This window comes from Carcharhinus amblyrhynchos, chromosome 20 (genome assembly GCF_965287045.1).
Source record: "Carcharhinus amblyrhynchos chromosome 20, sCarAmb.v2.hapA, whole genome shotgun sequence".
In the NCBI taxonomy this organism is placed as follows: Eukaryota; Metazoa; Chordata; class Chondrichthyes; order Carcharhiniformes; family Carcharhinidae; genus Carcharhinus; species Carcharhinus amblyrhynchos.
The window spans coordinates 2,810,311-2,829,241 of record NC_137343.1 but is presented as its reverse complement, the minus strand read 5'-3'; the positions used below and the strand labels follow the sequence as shown (position 1 = coordinate 2,829,241).

The 18,931-nt window shown below is 41.9% G+C and overlaps 1 protein-coding gene across 1 annotated transcript in view; it reads left to right on the top strand.

The window, feature by feature from the left end:
• stx2b (syntaxin 2b) overlaps positions 1-16,229 on the top strand; it is a 71,063-nt gene extending 54,834 nt beyond the window's left edge. The window contains exons 8-10 of the mRNA XM_080207978.1: positions 940-1,077; positions 8,387-8,497; positions 15,744-16,229. Of these exons, the coding sequence (XP_080064104.1) occupies positions 940-1,077; positions 8,387-8,497; positions 15,744-15,824 (330 nt within the window). The 3' untranslated portion in view covers positions 15,825-16,229. The remainder of the gene's footprint in view (positions 1-939; positions 1,078-8,386; positions 8,498-15,743) is intronic.
• Positions 16,230-18,931: the final 2,702 nt, after the last annotated feature.

Below are 18,931 nucleotides of genomic sequence, written 5' to 3'. Positions count from 1 at the left end.
AGGAAGCCATAAACCCCTTCGGAAATGAGTGTGTCGATTAGGCAGAGGGATCTGGGGATACAGATACACTAAAAGGAATAACAGATTAAAATATAAAAACATAAAGCAAACAAAGCACTGGAGTTCAAGTCCAGAGGGGTAGACTTGAAAAATGTAATGGATGTGTTAAGCTTGTATCAAGTCTTGATTAGACCACACGGAGTATTGTGCATTGTTCTAATCTCCATATTACAAAAAGGATATGGAGAAGGTACAAGATCGGAATGTGGGAGGAAACTGGAGTATCTGGAGGAAACCCATGCAGTGAAGGCGGAGGGAATGTGCAGATTCCGCAGAGACAGTGACCCAAGCTGCGAATCAAACCCAGGTCTATGACACTGAGAGGCAGCAGTGCTAACCACTGTGCCGCTATAAGTTTGGTAGATTGACCATGCTAAATTGCCCCTCCATTTGTCCAGATGTGTTGGTTAAATGGATTTGCCGTAGAAAATGTGTGGGATTGTGGGAATAGGATGGGGGGAAAGAGTCTATGCAGACTCAGTAGGCTGAATGGCCTCTTTTTGCACTGTAGGGATTCTGTGGTTACAATCATCAGGAAAGACTGAACAAGACGAAGCTCTTTTCTCTGAGATGAGAGAAGCTGATAGAGGTGTTTAACATATCTATCCCCCCACCCCCACCAAAGAAATTTACAGAGCATCATCTTGTGTAAATACAAAAACCTCCCTTGTGAAGGTTTTTAACTGAGCTGTAGTGATTATCTGGGTGACTCTGTGGAAGAAGCAGTGTGTTTGTTTGTTTCCTCCCTCCTTGCCCTTCAGAGTGGGTTGCGAGAGCAGCCTGATGACCATGTTAAACCTTCCTGAACATCAGAAAGAAGCAGATAGTTAGAATTCCCACAGATTGCAGCAATCATTTCCCTGATCTATTTCTTTACAGATCATATCAGACACTCAAATCACCAGACAAGCTCTTAATGAGATTGAATCACGCCACAAAGACATAATCAAACTGGAAGCAAGCATACGAGAGTTGCACGACATGTTTGTGGACATGGCCATGTTAGTGGAACAGCAGGTGAAGTGTCCGAAAGTTTCTGGGTTTTTGATGTTTGATGGCTATTTTAACAATCAATTTTAAAGTTATTTCCACAGGTACAGTGAATGCCCACAGTGTGTGTTGTGGAGCAGCGTGCAGATGCACACGGCCCTTGGGAATGTGTACAGGGTGAGAAAGTAACTCCGAAACCAGCTGTTTTCCTGATGTGCATGTTGTTTCCACAATATGCATGTTTCTGTCGTTAACTGAATGTTATGGAGTGACACATGAAATGCTTGCTGCCTGGACACTGCAGAGCAAAGGTGTATTAGATAACCCTGCACAGACAGTGCTTGAACCACCTGAAGGTCGATTGGATGGTGACCATTTAAAAATAAACACCACTCACTGTACAAGTCACAAAGCCTCCAAGTCTTTGTTGCAAAAGTATTCCTCCATTGTCATTGGGCACTGAAGGAAAGCTTGTCCAGCGCAGTGCCAAAGTTGATGAGCTTATGTAAATACTAGAAACACGCACACTGGAAGTACTGGGCAGGTTAGGTGGAAACCGAGTCAATGCTTCATTCCTCTTATCTTTCATCACAGGTAGAGGGTTTTAAAGATGAGCAGCTTGAAACACGCAATTATGGAAAGGTTTGGGGAGATGGGATGTTCAAAATAAGAAAATATGGGGTGGAAGGCAGGAATGATTCATTAACAATATAATTGGGCAAAGATAGAAAAGAAAAGATGGGTCCAAAGGCGGACATGGTTCCAGAATATAGGAGAGTAAATTGAAATGACGTAAGATCGGAAACTTGGTGTCGGGCTTGCTGACTGAAACAAGGAATTCGGCAAAGCACAATCCTCTTACACTACCCCTCTCGCCAGAATGTGGCATTGCTCTTTAGCACAAGTCTGCTCCTGATACGTTTGGGGAAAATCAGATGCTCTTTCCTAGGGTAGAAAAGTCAAGTGCTGGGGACACAGGTTTAAGGTGCATTGGGAAGAGTTTAGAGGAGATGTGCGAGTAAGTTTTTTTACACAGAGGATGGTGAATGCCTGGAATGCACTGCCCGGGGAGGTGGTGGGAGCAGGTATGTACGATAGCGGCATTTAAGGGGCAATGAGACAAATACGTGAGTAGAATGGGAATGGAAGGATACAGACTCCGTAAGGGCATACAGTTTTAGTTTAGTTAGGGCATCGTGATCGGTACAGGCTTGGAGGGTCAAGGGGCCTGTTCCTGTGCTGTACTGTTCTTTGTTCTTTAAAACAGATTTGACTTCACAGCGTGAATAGCGAAAAAAAGGTCATATCAAAGTTTAGAAGACCAGAATGAAGATTATTTGAAATGGAATTATTTAATACGAATCCGAATCTTTCTCCTTTTTGATTGTGTCTTTTCCTTGTCCTGTTATTCCTAGAAACAGAAGCTGCAGTCTTGAAACCTCGGTTTATTTTCCAGCACTGCGTTATCCTAAGGATTGATCTAAACAAACTTACGTTTTTTAACAACTGAGACACATTATTTAATCTAGTAAAGCTTGCATTTTTCTGCACTCTGCTAATATTTATCCATGCTCCCAGTGTAGACATGTTCCTTCATAATTATGGGTGTGGGAAATTATAATGTAAATCTGTAAAACACAGGCTGAATTAGTTTTGTGTAGCCTGGTCTAATTATTCCCTGCCCTTCACCCTGCCTCACCTAAAGACACCTGGGGTGGAATTTTCCCACCTGCAGCGGGCATCGTGGCGGGCAGGAGTGGACCAGGCAAAGGTTCATTGACCTCAGGCAGGATCTTCTGCCCTGGGGAGAAAATCCCATTCCTTGTCTTTAATCCACGTGTGCAACGTTTTTTCTTTATTATTTCGGCTGTCTCAGGCAGGACCAGCATTTGTTGCCCATCCCTAATTATCCTTGAACTGAGTGGCCTGTCAGGAGGGTAGGAGCCTGAGGGGTGGCCCAAATTGCAAGGAATAAAGTTGGTAACAGGAAGTAGTAATGGGACTAGAAGGCAGGAGACAGAAAACAAAGTATCGCGCAAGCATTGAATGTGGAATGATGTGAAAAAGACGAAGTTAAGGGCACTCTTCCTGATTGCCAGCAGCATTCCTAACAAGTAGATGATCAAAAGGCACAGGTAGAGGTAAATGGATATGATATAATCACAATTACAGAAACATGCTGCCAAGACTGGGAACTGAATATTCAAGGATATTCAATGGTTAGGAAGGACGGACAAGAAGGGAAAGGAGGCAAAGTTGCACTGATAATAAGGAATGGGATCAGTGAGTAAGGGAAGATCTCAGATCAGAAGAATAACGTGGATTCTGCTTGGATGGAGCTAAGAATTAGCAAAGGGCAGGAGACACTGTTAGGAGTTATCTATAGGCTACTTAGTAGTAGTGAGGCACGGTATTAATCAGGAGATTAGAAGCATGCAACATGGGCAATGCTGTAATCATGGGTGACTCCGACCTGTTTATTTAAACCAAGTGAGCAATAGAGCTGTGGAAGATGTTAGGGATGGGTGTCTAAAAGAGAATGTTGAGCCAACTTGAGGACAGGCTATTCCAGATGTGGTATTATGTAATGAAAAAGGGCTAATTAATCTTGCTGTAAAACAACATTTAGGGATGAATGAGCACAATGACAGAATTTTACATTGTTTGAAAGTGAAGTTCAATCTGAAACCAGGGTGTGAGAGTTGAATAAAATTATGAAATTGAAGAGATGAAGGAAGATTGGCTGAGGTGGATTGGGAGAATATATTAAAAGGAATGAGTGTGCATAGGCAATGGATACTCTTCAAAGAACGATTACATAGCTTACAGCACCTATACATTCCTTCAAGGTGCAAAAGCCCCAAAAAAGCCAGTCAACCTTGGCTGACAAAGGAACTAACGGACTGTACAAGATTGAAAGAAAAAGCTTATAACGATAGTAGTAATCTTGAGGGTTGGGAAGCTTCTGGAACATATCAGGGAAGGCCAAGAAACTGCAAATGCAAGTATGAATAGAAAATAAATGCAATCTAGCAAAAAAACTAAAAATTGATGTAGGAATATAAAAAGCAAAGGTTTGGCTGTGACAAATGTGGCTCCATCACAGACAGAGTCAGGAGAATTCACAATGGGGAATAGAGAAATGGCAGAGAAGCTAAATGATTACTTTGTGTCTGTTTTCACCAAGAAAGACAATGGAAATCCCCCAGGTGTAAAGGTCCAGGGGATTAGGGAGAATGAGGAGTTGAAGGAAATTGGGATAAATAAAGATTGTATTGGAGAAATTTACAGGACTGAAATTTGAAAGTCCCCAGGATGGGATATTCCACATCCCAGAGTATTGAAAAAGGTTGCTATAGAGACAGCAGATGAACTAGTGATCATCTTCCAAAATGCAATAGGTTCTAAAGCAGCAAATGCCACCCCATTGCTTAAGGGAGGGAGAAGGAAAACAGGGAACGGCTGACCTGTTAGCCTGACATCAGTGGTGAGGAAAATGCTGGAATATAGAGTATGGTAAATGGACACATGGGAAATATTGATCTGATTGGGCATAATCAACATGGATTTACAAATGGGAAATCAGGTTTTGCAGAACTTAAGTTTATTTATTAGTGTTATAAGTAGGCTTATATTAGCACTGCAATGAAGTTATTGTGAAAATCCCCTATCCCTTGATGAAGCTTTTTGGGGATGTTGCTAACAAAAATTAGGAGTCGATGGACATGGTCTATTTGGATTTTCAGAGAGGTTTTTTCCCCATAGGAGGTTGGTAGCAAAAGCAAAGCACATGGGATAGAAGGCAATACACTGGCGTGGATTAGGGATTGGCTACCAGGCAGGAAGCAGAGTAGGAATAAATGGGTCATTCTCACATTGGCCAACTGTGGCTAGTGAGGTACAGCAGTGATCCAGCTGTTTACAATATATATCAATGATTTGGATGTGGGAACCAAATGTAATCTTTCTAAGTTTGGTGATGACACAAAGCGAGGTGGGAATGTGATTTATGGGAAGATATAAAGCAGTTACAGGAGCATTTGGACAGACTTGATGAGTGAACAAGAACATGGCAGATGGAACATAATGTGGAAAAATGTGAATTAATCTACTTTGGTAGAAGGAACAGATGTTCAGAGCATTTCCTAAGTGTTAAGAAATTAGAAAGTATAGATGTACAAAGGGACCTGGCTGTTTTTGTCCATAAGTCACTGAAGCCTAGCATGTAGGTGCAGCAAACTATTAGAAAGGCTGATTGAATGTTAGCTTTTATTGGAAGAGGATTTGAGTACAGGAGCAGTGAGATCTTGTTTCAATTGTATAGGAGTTGGGTTTGATCGCACCTGGAATACTGTGCAGTTTCCCTTACATCAACAAGATTATTGTCATAGAGGGAGTGCAGCAGAGATTCACCAGGTTTGTTCTGGGGATGATAGGACTGTTATATGAAGGGAGAGTGGGCAAACTGAGCCTGTATTCTCTAGAGTTTCAAAGAATAAGAGTTGACTTAATTGAAACGTACAAAATCCTTAAAGGAATAGACGTCGTAGATGCAAGTAAACTGCTCCCCTTGGTTGGGGAGTCTAGAACCAGGAAGCATAATTTCAAAATAAGGGGGGAGCCACTGGGGTGAGGAGAAATTTTTTACACAGAAGGTGGTGAATCTTTGGAATTCTGTACCCCAGAGAGCTGTGGAAGCTCAGTCATTGTATATTGTTAAAGCAGAGATTGATTTCTGATTATCGATAACGTAAAGGGTTGAGGGGATAATGGATGTAAAAGGCATTGAAGCACCTGATCTGCCGTGATTGTATTAAATTGGTAAAGACTAGATGGGCTGAATGGCCTACTCCTCTTTCTATTAATGGAATTCAAATTCCAACTGCTACTGTGGTGGCACTTAATCCACGTCCCCAGAGCATTAGCTTGGGTATCTGAATTACTAGACCAGTGACATTATCTTCCCAAATCTGTGTTGACTGGTTGAAAATTTGATTAGATTTATTATTGTCACGTATTAGTATACAGTGGAAAATATTTCTTTACAGGGCATACCAGTCATAGAATACATGGAGGAGAAGGAAAGGAGAGGGTGCAGAATATGTTAGTTATAACTAGGGTGCAGGGAAAGTTCGACTTAATATAATGTAGGACTATTTAAATTTCTGATGGCAGCAGGGAAGAAGCTGTTCTTGAGTCAGATTGGGACGTGAGCTCAGATTCTATCTTTTTCTTGATGGAAGAAGGTGGAAGAGTATTTTTTCTATTATTTTGTGGGACGTGTGTGTCACTGGCTGGGCCAGCATTTATTGCCTATCCCTAATGCCTGAAGATAGTTGAGAGTCAACCACGTTGCTGTGGTTCTGGAGTCACATAGGCCAGATCGGACAATCATGGCAGATTTCCTTCCCTAAAGGACATTAGTGAACCAGATGGGTTTTCTGACAATCGACAATGGTTTCATGGTCATCAGTAAATTCTTAATTCCAGATTTTTTTTATTGAATTCAAATTCCACCATCTGCCGTAGCGGGATTCGAATCTGGGCCCCCTGAACATTAGCTGAGCTTGTGGATTAATAGTTGAACGATAATACCACTAAGCCGTCGCCTCCCCTGTATGTCAGTCATTTCTCCTGTTAAATGTTAACACAATTGCTAATGTAAATTTATATTTGGTGTGCTGTGTGTACTTGGACATGTCCAGTTAGCCTATTTGAAATGCCTCCTACATCAGTCCAGAGTTTCCAGTTCTCTGCTGTCACTGAATGTTGTGACGCAGCAGACTTGCATCAACCTAAGCTCCCTGAATAAATTTTAAGGTGTAACAAAATAAATGAGATTTCTCTTCTTTTGCTAATTGCTGCTGATGGGACAGTAACACAGGTAACCAACAAATTCACATGATTCCATCCATTCCATCGATGGGCAAGTTGAATCACTGTGATATTTATGTAGCACATTGACATCGATTCTGGAAAAAATGTGACATTCCATCAGTTTGCAGACATGAGCTTCCACCCAATACAAGCAAACACGCACAGGACCAAAAAATGTCGATTTATTATTTTCACACCTGAAATTTCCCCATCGATAATCTTTGGGGGGGAGAAAAAACTTATTGCACACCAATTTAGGATTGTTCTGGCTTTGACACTAGCTCTGTCTGCAGCTCACAATGAGGTAGACAGCTTGTGTATCGTGCGCTGGTTTAATATTTAGATTCCTGTGCCTGTTACTTTAGCCTCAATGTTATTCATTACGCACTTGCACCTTCACTCACTCTTGCCTTTTCATCCACCATGCTTCTTCATTGCATCGGCAAACTCATTATTCCAGAGGTCTGACTTGAGCAAGCACGATCTTGTTTAAATAATCATATTTAGAATGTTCCCCACAGCTGGGTCTGCAGAATGCAAGGTGCCATCAATGTTAAACTATCAATTTAAAGTGTAATTTCACTTTTCTGTTCCCCTAATCTGTGCTGTGGTCAGTTAATCTAATTGAGTTGTTTAAGATGATGGGATTTGACTAGATCAAGACAGAGAAATAATTCCCCCTTGGGGAGCGTCCAAAGCAAGTGGGCAGAACCTTAAAATTAGAACCAGCTGTTGATGGGTGAAAGCAAAATTTTACAAAGGATAATGGAAATGAAGAAGTCTGCAGTCTGCAAAAGGTTCTGGATGTCAGTGGTCTGTTGCAATAAGGTGCCTGGTTTTGGGGGGACGGGGTCTATCTCGTGAGATATTGCTAAGCCCTGATCTCTGCTCCAAGAGCTGTGTGATCAGAAGGAGGGTCACAAGAAGGGCTCAACTCAGTGTCAGCTTCCTCTGATATGTCAAAGGAAAGATCTAAAAGGGGTTGTATAGATTTATCACAATTGGAAGTTGGTAAAGAGAGGTTAGGGTTTAGAAGGTTCAGGAGAAAATTGAAAGGATGTTTGGCTTGAAAGATCAGAAAGGGGTTATGGTGAGCAAGGACTGATGTACTGACCACATTGAGAAAGCAAGATTCCAAACATTGACAAGAAAATCACTGTAGAATTCTCAATCATGTTGAGACACAGTCTGTGCATTCTGTTAAAAGGGAATTTCAATGGTTTATTTACACTGGGACAGAACTGGAAGAGAGCAGCAGTAACTGGGTAATTTCTGGGGAAGAGGCTGGTTGTAGATTTGATGGGCTGTGTTTGAAGATTCAGTGATTTTATTCGTTAGTGAGACAGCGAGAGAGTGTCTCAGCTATCTGGGCAAAGAAATAGCGGCAGCGACACAAGGGGCAGGATATATTTTACAATGCTTCTTAAACTGACTTTGTTTTTGCATTTCCTAAACAAAGGGTGAAATGATTAACAACATTGAGACAAATGTGGTGAATGCTACGGAATATATTGAACGGGCAAAAGAAGAGACTAAGAGAGCAGTTCGCTACCAGAGCAAAGCACGGCGGGTGAGCTTACTATTTCATTGCTTAGATTGTCACTCGTGGGATTATACAACCTTACAGCCCAGGCTGCCATTCGGGCCATCATGTTGGTGCTAGCTCCGAGAATCAGCACTTGTGCTCAGTCTCTCATCCCCACCTTTTGTCCATAACCTTGATAGCTTTCTCATAAGAACATAAAAAATAGGAGCAGGAGTAGGCCATCTAGCCCCTCGAGCCTGCCCCGCCATTCAATAAGATCAATCATTGGTTAAATTCGAAGATCAGCCACGATCAAAATGAATGGCCGAACAGGTGGGATGGGCTGAATGGCCTACACCAGCTTATAGTTTCTATCCTCTAGTCCCTGTCCAACTCCCTTTGAAAGTTATTGATGGAATCAGTTTGCACCACCTGTACAGGCAGAACATTCCAGATCCTGGCAGCTAGCTCTGTGGAAATATTTCCCTTTATTTTTGCTCCAGATCTTTTGCCAGTGGTTTTAAATCCATGACCTCATGTTGTCGACCCACTTGCCAGAGGAAATAAACTTTCCCCGCTTAAAGTGTCAATCTCTCTCTATCTTCAAAGCTCCCTTTGGCCATCTCTTCACCATCTCTGTTCCAAAGCAAACAATTCTAACATTCACAACCTCTTCTCATGACTCAAATCCCTCGTCTCTGGTAACATCCTGGTAAATCTCCTCTGCACCCTTCCTATGGTCTTTACATCTTCCCTGAAGTGTGATGCCCAGCATTGACCAGAATGCCCCAGCTGAGGTATAACTCATCATTTTTAAGGGTCTACGGTGATCTCTTTAATTTTATATTCTGTTCTGCTATTTATCAATCCAGATAACCCACAGCTTTTTAATCCACCTCAATGAGGATTTGTGTATTTGGACATTAAACTCATCTACCTTTCAAAACCATTCTGTATCTAATATATTGCCTGCGTTAACCCTCCCAAAGTGTCTCACTTCACACTTCTCCACATTGAACTCCATCTGCTTTGCATCTTCCATTTCACCATCTTGTTTGTCATTCTGGAACTGATAACAACCCTCATCACTATCTACCACTTAGCCAAGTTTAATTTCATCTGCAAACTTTATAATACTGATCCCTACACAAGACTGTCCCCCACACCAGAGTTTAGATCATTTATAAAAATTCAAGGTTTATTTATTAGTGTCACAAGTAGACTTACATTAACACTGCAATGAAGTTACTGTGAAAACACCCTAGTGCCCGTTTGGATCATTGCATCTAACCAGCACGTCTTTTAGACTGTGGGAGGAAACTGGAGCATCCGGAGGAAACCCACGCAGGCACAGGGAGAACATGCAAACAGTGACAAGGCTGGAATCAAACCCAGGTTCCTGGTGCTGAGAGGCAGCAGTGCTAACCATCGTAAACAATAATCAACCCAAAACTGACCCATGTGAGACATTACTTAAACCACCTTGCTGCTTCTAGGTGGCACAGTGGTTAGCACTATTGCTTCACAGCACCAGGGACCTGGGTTCGATTCCCAGCTTGGGTCACTCTGTGTGGAGTCTGCACCTTCTCCCCATGTCTACATGGGCTTCCTCCGGGTACTCTGGTTTCCTCCCACAGACTGAAAGGCATGCTGGTTAGGTGCATTGACCCAAAGAGGCACCGGAGTGTGGCGACTAGGAGAATTTCACATACCTTCATTACAGTGTTAATGTAAGCCTTACTTGTGACCAATAAATAAATTTTAAGTTAACTTTAACCTGAAAGACATTCAGCTGCATTCTGCTTCCTGTCGCTGAGGTGATTTTAGATCCGTGCTCTTAATCCACCTTCCTCTTAATCCACGCTGTTTCCTTGGACTTTGGAGTTCTGTGATGTTTTAACATTCCTGTCGATCTTTGATCCACTTGTCCTGTCCTGAAAGGTTTGTCTGGAAGTGTTTGGTGGTTTGTGATTTACCAGAGACTGTTGTTTTTTTGTTGTCCTCACCTGGATGGTCTGTCAGCTACAGGTATGACGAGAGTTGTTAATTGATTTTGTTTAGTTAGAGTGTTGATGACGCATATCAGAATCTGCCCACATGGCAATGGGGGAGCTAAACTTTGCAAATTACCCACGTGTTTCAGCTGCGGTCATAGAATCTTACAGCACAGAATGAGACCACTTGGCCCATCAGACCTGTGATGGCTCTTTGTCAAAGCTTTAGACCCTCAATCTTCAACTCTGTCAGATCCAGTATTGATCTGGGACTCGGGTTCAGTATCAGTAACAGATGATCGATTAGGTTACTATGGATACAGGATTAGTCTCAATTTTTATTGGTTGTTTAATCCTGTGATAGCTCCAATAGCTGCCAATTGCTGCCATGTGATCCAATTGTAGAATTGGGTTCAAAAGCATTGACAAAGAGTCTAAAAAAAATCAAAGCAAATTACTGCGGATGCTGGAACCTGAAACAGAAAATCCAGGAAAATCTCAGCAGGTCTGGCAGCATCAGGAGAGAGAATAGAGCCAATGTTTCGAATGAGTTCTGACAAAATCTCACCCAGTCTCTCAATGTTGGCCCTATTATCTCTCCACACATACACTCAGACTTGCTGAGATTTTCCAGCATTTTCAGTTTTTGAGTGTCTGCTCCCACATGAGTGCAGGCGGGTGAAACATTGGTGGGACTGGGGGAGGAGCCTGGGGGTCAAGAGTCAAAGATCCTCTGATTAATCTTTCCAGAATACATCAACTAGAACATGAAACTGTGTGGCAGGGAGCAGGGGCCTATCACTCCTCACCCTGAGAACGTGGGAGGCACAGTGGTTAGCACAGCACCAGGGACCCAGGTTCAATTCCAGCCTCAGGTTACTGTCTGTGTGGAGTTTGCACATTCTCCCCGTGCCTGTGTGGGTTTTCTCTGGGTGCTCCGGTTTCCTCCCACAGTCCAAAGATGTGCGGGTTAGGTGGATTGGCCATGCTAAATTGACCCTCAATGTCAGGGAGATTAACAGGATAAATATGTGGGGTTATGGGGATAGAGCCTGGATGGGATTGTTAGTGCAGGCTCCATGGGCCGAATAGCCACTTCCTGCACTGTAGGGATTCTATAAACAGAGGCTGATATCAGGTAACCTTTGGCAGAGCAGATTACTTCCAGGGTTCAGGGCTATTAAACAATACAAAGCAGTTTTGTCCGTGCGCTGACAACAACACTGACTGTTGTATCCACAAGTTGAATTCAAGTGGGCTGAATGAGCTGTTTTACCCGTGGAAAATTCCAGCCTGTTATTCAGCCCCATTCAGAAAGGATCAGACAGATACTGCACAGATTAGAAATCTGACCTGTAAACGTGGAAAACCTTGGCACCACTGGCAGAAAAACAGTTAATGTCTCAATCATCCCTTCACCAGGATGTTCCTGATTCTGCAGCAATTTGATACGAGTTGGCACTCGTGAAGCGATAGAGAAAACAGCCGGTCTGATGCCCATTAGTAACTATAACTTCCCTAGATGGTGTTTGACTCTCAAGCCAATAGTCATTTTATAATGGGGCTTGTTTTAAATGTTGCTGCTTTGAGCTATCGAAACTCATCAATATTGCTGCTTTTGTTTCAATAAATAATACTTGGAATTGAACACGCATACAAGTGTTCAGTCTCTGAATACGCTGCATTTCAATAGAAAATGTTTACACCAAATAGTGGGAGACTTTGAAAGCCCTAAATCTTCCCTGGCTCAAGTGTGGGACTAAATGAGCGCAAATATTATAATAACGTGGCAGCTCAATGCTTTGTTTGACCTGGGTTAATCAGATTCTGCACAGTACACACACTGCTTACCCCATCCCCCCCTCATTCTGCCCTATATTGTTACCCTTGGTACACTACTAAGACCATAAGACAAAGGAACAGATTCAGGCCACTCGGCCCATTGAGTCTGCTCTGCCATTCAATCGTGGCTGATATTTTTCTCATCCCCATTCTCCTGCCTTTTCCTCATAACCGATCCCCTTATTAATCAAGAACCTATCTGTCTGTGTCTTAAGACACTCAATGACCTGACTTCCACGGCCTTCTGCGGCAAAGAGTTCCACAGATTCACCACTCTCTGGCTGAAGAAATTCCTCCTTGTCCCGAGGTTGTGTCCTCTGGTTCCAGTTTTTCCAACTAGTGGAAACATCCTCTCCGCATCCACTCTATCCAGGCCTCGTAGAGGGAGTGCAGCATTGACAAAGGTGTTGTCTTTTAGATGAGATATTAAACCAACTCTGGTGCTAAAGCCATGAAGGATCCCATAGTGCTATGTTAGAGTAAGGGTTATGTTCCTGCAGTAACCCAAATACCTGGACTAATATTCCAGTGAACTTGGGTCCAAGTCCCACCAAGACAGTTTGAGAATTTTAATTGGATTTGTAAACACACAATCTGGAAGTAAAAAGCTGGCGTTGTTAAAACTCACCATGATGCAAACCTGTTGTAAATGTTAAAAATAGTACTGAACGTAAAACAAAACATCGAATTGCCCCAAGGTGGGTGGCAGCTCAGAAGATTGGACAGATATTGAAAAAGAAGCAAAGAATGACTAAAAAAGAGGAAGGAAATTAGAGTACAAAAGATAAAAGTAAAGCTAAGTAGTAAATGTTTCTATAGATGTTTAAAAAGAGAATTAGTGAGCGTTAGTCCTATCGAAAGTGAGGCTGGGGAGTTAATGAAGGGAAATAAGGAGCTAGCAGATGCATTGACCAGGTATTTTATCAGTCTGCAGTATAGAGGATCCAAGTAACATCCCAGGACTATCTGTAAATCAGGATATGGAAGGAAGGAACTTGGGGAAAATTACAAGCACTAGTGCAGGATACTGAGCAAATTATTGGAGCTGTGTGCTGACAAATCCCTGAATCCAGATAGCTTTTATCCGTGGGTCTTAAAAGAATTGGTTGGTGAAATGCTTTCATTTTAATTTTCCAAAATTCACTAAATTCAGGGAATGTTACGTCAGATTGGAAGATCGCAAATGTAACTTTATTCGGAAAGGGATAGAAAGGGAAAGTAGAAAACTATAGGCTAGTTAGCCTAATGCCGGTCCTAGAGAAAGCTGTTATTAAAGATGTTATAACAGGGCACTTAAATAAATTCAAGGCAATCAGGCAGAATCAACTTGGTTTTGTGAAAAGGAAATTGTGTGTAACTAATTTATTGGAGTTCTTTGTGGATAATAGGGAATTGGTAGATGTACTGCACTTGGATGTACTTGGAAGGCATTTGATAAAGTGCCTCAACAAAGCTTATTACAGAAAGCTCATGGTGCAGGAATAACATATTAGCATGAATAGAAGATTGGCTAACTAACACAAAACATGGTTAACAAAAATGGATCTATTCCTGGTTGGCAGGATGAGTGGTGTGCCAAGGAATCAGTGCTGGAACCTCAACTCTTTACAATTTAATATATATAAAACTTGGATGAAGGGGTTGATGGCATGGTTGCTAAATTTTCTGATACAAAGATAGGGAGGACATATGTAGACTGCAAATATTTATAAGTTAAGTTAGTGAACATATATTTGGCAAATGGTGTATAATGTGGAAATATTAGGTTATCCATTTTGGCAGGACAAATAGGTAAATTATCCAAATGGTGAGAGTTTGCAACGCTCTGAGATAGAGGGATCTGGGTGTCCCAGTACATGAATCACAGAAGGTTGGTATTGAGCTACAGCAAGTAATTCGGAAAACTAATAGAATATAATCGTCTATTGTGAGGGTAATTGAATATGAGGGAAGGGAGATTATGCTTCAGGGCATTGATGAGACCACATTTCCCCCTCAGCTGATGAATCCATACTCCTCCATGTTGTTCACCGCTTGGAGGAAGCAATGAGGGTGGTAGGGATGCAGAAGGTACTCTGGGTGGGGGACTTGGGGACTGTACATTTCAAGTAGGCAGCTCCCCACCACCTAATGGGCAATAAACGCCAGTCTAGCCAGCAGCACCCACATCCCACAAATGAATAAAAAAGGAACCAGACCCTGGTACTGTGCACAGCATTGGTCTCCTTATTTAAGGAAAGATGTAGAAAAGATAGGAAGCAGTTCAGAGAAGGTTTACCAGACTAATACCTGGAATGAATGGGTTGTCTTATGAGGCAAGGTTGGCTTGTATCTGCTGGAGTTTAGAAGAGTAAGAGACAACTTGATTGAAAGATGGAAGACACTGAGGAGTCTTGATATGGAGAAGATGTTTGTGGAAGATTCTAGAACTAGGGGACTACTGTTTAAAAATAAGGAGTCACTTATTTAGGACAGAGATGAGGATACATTTTTAAAGGTTGTAAGACTCTGGAACACTCTTCCTCAGAAGGCAGTGGAAGTAGAGTCTTTGAATATCTTTATGAAAATAGATGGATTCTGGGTCGGGTTAGCATGAATGTTGAGTTGAGGTTAAGACCAGGTTGGCAGTGAATGTGGAGCAGGATCGAAGGACTGAGTGGCCCACTCCTAATTTGGATATTGATACCCAGTCTGGGCATTAATATGACTTCAGTTGTACACTAATGATTTGTAAATGCCCTCTGAAGTTGCCCAGTACTCAGTTCTTAACAATAGGAAACAAATACCAGCCTTGCCCACAACACCCATGGTCCCAAGAATAACTTCCCATTCAAAGTCTCCTGGCCAACATTCCCCCCTCAACCAGCCTGTTATATTTGTTATTTGTTTTGGGATCTTGCTGTGTACAAATTTATTGCCCCGGGGCTTACACAACAATGGCTTTACTGTGAAAACAATTCACTGTAAAATACTCTGGTTATTTCATTGAATCCAATAAAATCCCGACAGTGCAGGAGGCGGCCATTTGACCCATCAACTCTGCGTCGGCCACTATCTCACCCAGGCCCTATTCCCATAACCCACATATTTAACTTGTAATCCCCCTGACACTTAGGGGCAATTTAGCAGGGCCAATCAACCTAACCCGCACATCTTTTGACTGTGGGAGGAAACTGGAGCATTTGGAGGAAACCCACACAGACACGGGGAGAATGTGTAAACTCCACACAGACATAACCTGAGGCTGGAATTGAACCCGGGTCCCTGGCACTGAGGCAGTAGTGCCACCCCACTTTGCAGCATAAAAAGGTCACCTGTCATTCTGCCCTTTTTTAATTTTGACTTTATTTCTATCTCTCTTTCTCCATTTTTGGCGACTGTTGAAGTTGTTTTTTGGCAGTTTTAATCACAAGGCAAATTCCAAGATGTAATTATTTTCCTTATCTCTTTTGCAGAAAATGTTCTACATTATGATTTGTGTTGCGGTCCTGCTGGTGATCATTGCAATTATCATCGGAGTCACTGTCCCATCATAGCGACCACCAACTGCAGTTTGGAACAACTGAGCGGGGATTCCTGTTACAGGTCCCTCCTCACTGCTGAACAGAGCTAATCATGCTGGCTGAGCCTTTAAAACATTACTCTCCAATTTTTAAGTTACAGGATGATGCAGGTGTAGCAACGGCAGACAACAGTTGCTTGTGAAATGCTTCTTACCAAAGCATTTACTGCCATTAGTTGACCAGTTTGTACAATACTTGACTCTTTTTATACCATATAAATGTTTATTTTTTAAGTTAACAATTTGCTTTGAAAGCTGTTTACATAATAAAGATTCCGTTGATTTCCAGTGTCGATGATCTTTTGGCTGCCATATGAGAAGAAGCAAGAATATCGTCATTTGCGTCATCAGTGTTGCTGATTAATGTTTAAAAAAGAATTCCCTTTCTCCCCCCACCCCACCCCCTCACCCCCCTCACCCCTCCACTCCCCGATGGACAAACAGGTGTTAGCACTCCAGTCAGGATTGAACCCCCCACCTCTTTCACACGCACCCACCCACAGGAAACATTATGTTGGGGAAAATGGAAAAAGCATTGCCAATAACTGGAAGCGAGTCAGGACGGCGAGCCTGAACAAATGACAGCTCAATTATCACTTTGTTGTATGCAGGGACCACCACAAGAGCTGCTACGGTGTAAAACTTTGCCATGTTGGGTTTTGGCTAATGGTTAAAAGACCCTGAACTCAATGATCTACATTCTGCATAGTTATAAGTAAACTAGGAGCTGTATGTTTTGAGAGTTCGAACCTCTTGATTAAAACGAGCTTTACCTCCCGCATCAGCAAGGCTTTGTTGCACTTTTTAAGAAGATAAGCCTACAACCTGGTAAACTTCTCCTTACTAATGTACTTTATAAATCCTGCTCCAGCCATGTTTACGCAGCTTGAAAAGGGTAAAAGCCATTATGATGGATATATTGTGTAGTCGCAGTGGGTGTTCACACATTACCTTTAGACTGGGTGAATGTAAGATATTGAAAATGTTACTGATTTTTGATGTGCCTGTATGCATCCATTAGTATACGATGGACACTAAATATTTAGATGCTTTATGTGCAGGGGTAATGAACGTGGACCAGACTGGTTTTAGAGGTGGAGACTATGTATATTTGTTTTAAAAGATGAACCCAATAAGGATTTTTAGCATTCCTGTAAATATGACATTACAGATTTGCTGATCACTTGCTGTGTACCTTAGTGAATAACTTGAGCACCACGTTCAATATCAGATTATTGTAGCAATATACTGAAAGTCATTGTCTCTCTGCAACATTGCCTTTGTATGTTACATCCATTATCACTGTTACTGGTCAGTTTTCAAGGTTGTTATGCTTTTTTAAAACTATATACATTTTTCAAAAGTTGTATAATCCCTTTTGAAAAGCAATATCCTTTTTTCCTTGATGTAAAAAGAATCAAACCTGAGAATTCTGTATTAGATCCTGTAGATATTTTGGGACGTAAATTAACTTTGTATTTCATTACCACTTGTGTAAATTGTTTTGTTAAATTTGAGAATAAATAATATCAAAGCCTTCACACTCGTCTGGCATAGAAGTGTTAGTGTTCCAAAATGTTTAGAATGCAAGTTACTTCTGCCTACGTAGGGAGATGGAAGAGGCTGGTCTTGCTCTGCAGTAAGATCTCTCACAACACCAGGTTAAAGAAGACTTCTTACTGTGCTTACCCCAGTCCAACGCCGGCATCTTCACATATTGTTTTTTTACAGCTGAGATGTTTAAGGGGGAATTTAATGGAGTTAAAATTATGCCGGTTTGGATACTTGAGAGGGAAACTCTTTCCAGCTGGAGGGGGTGGGTATTACAATAACAGGCAAACAACCAACTATAGAAAAATGACTTTTTTTTACATAGCAGATTCAAAACTCTCAAGAGAATTGGGTAAAGACTTGAAGAAGAATTTGGAAGCTGTGAGGATTGGAACTCGTTCAGTGACCTGGCACAGATGCGATCAGCTGAGTGGCCTCAATCTGTGCTGCGAGATTCTGTCAGGTTGAGTGAAGCAAGTGGAAAATATTTCTCAGCGCAGCGCACTGCAGAATCTCCCCGGAGCTTTCACTCCTCCAGTCAACAATCCCAGTTACAAATCAACAACATTGGCCGGAACACGTCCTCTTTCTCATCCAAGGCATCCTCAGGAATGCTCCCTCTTCTGGCTGCTCTGTAATCCTCCCTGACAGGCTGGGAGGGCAGAATGGACAGAGCCACAAGGTGATGGCAGCTTTGGTAGTCTTCATATCTTTCCTTAACTGCCCATCATCATTTCCCCAAACATCCACATTCTAACTGCCTCAGCCCCTTAGGCTGCTGCCTTTAATCTTTTTAAACTGTCAATGATTCTTTGCAAAAGCCAGTGTTTCACAGTATTTATGGCAGAGACACACTGGCCATTTGGTTCAATTGGTCTGTGCCAGAGGTTGTGCTCCATGTGAGCTGTCTCCCAACCGATCAATATTTCCTCCTGTCCTTTTCTCTTGTCTGTTTATCTGTTTCCCCTGAAATGCATCAATATTTGTTGCGTGTGGCAGCAAGTTCCACATGCATCAACTTTTGAGCAAAGAGACTTCTCTTGAATTTCCTGTTGAATTTATTAGTTATTATGGTCACAATCTAGTTTTGGACTGCCCCACAAGTGGAAACAACTTCTCTATCCATCCTATCAAACCCTTTCATTATCCTAAAGAGCTTGACTTGGGGACAGAAAAGAGCCTTGACCCAGTCAGTTAGGGTAACATCAGTTACGGTATTTAGGGTTGTGGGTTTTACACAAAAAAAATTGATTTGCGCGCACACATTCAGACTAACAGATTTATTCCAAGAGGTCTTGTCTATAGAGTACAGCTGAAACAGCAACCTGTGCAACACCCTAATAACATCAAATCGTGATCAGTACTTAAAGCAATCATGCAACTGCTTAAATATATAACCCCTCCTTTACTCTGTGATCATGGCATTACTACAATGTTATACATTGGATCAACAATGCTCTGGATAGTACTGTGCATCATTAATCATGCACAGCTAATAAAGTCCATCAGGAGGATGTCTTTGGTTGTGTA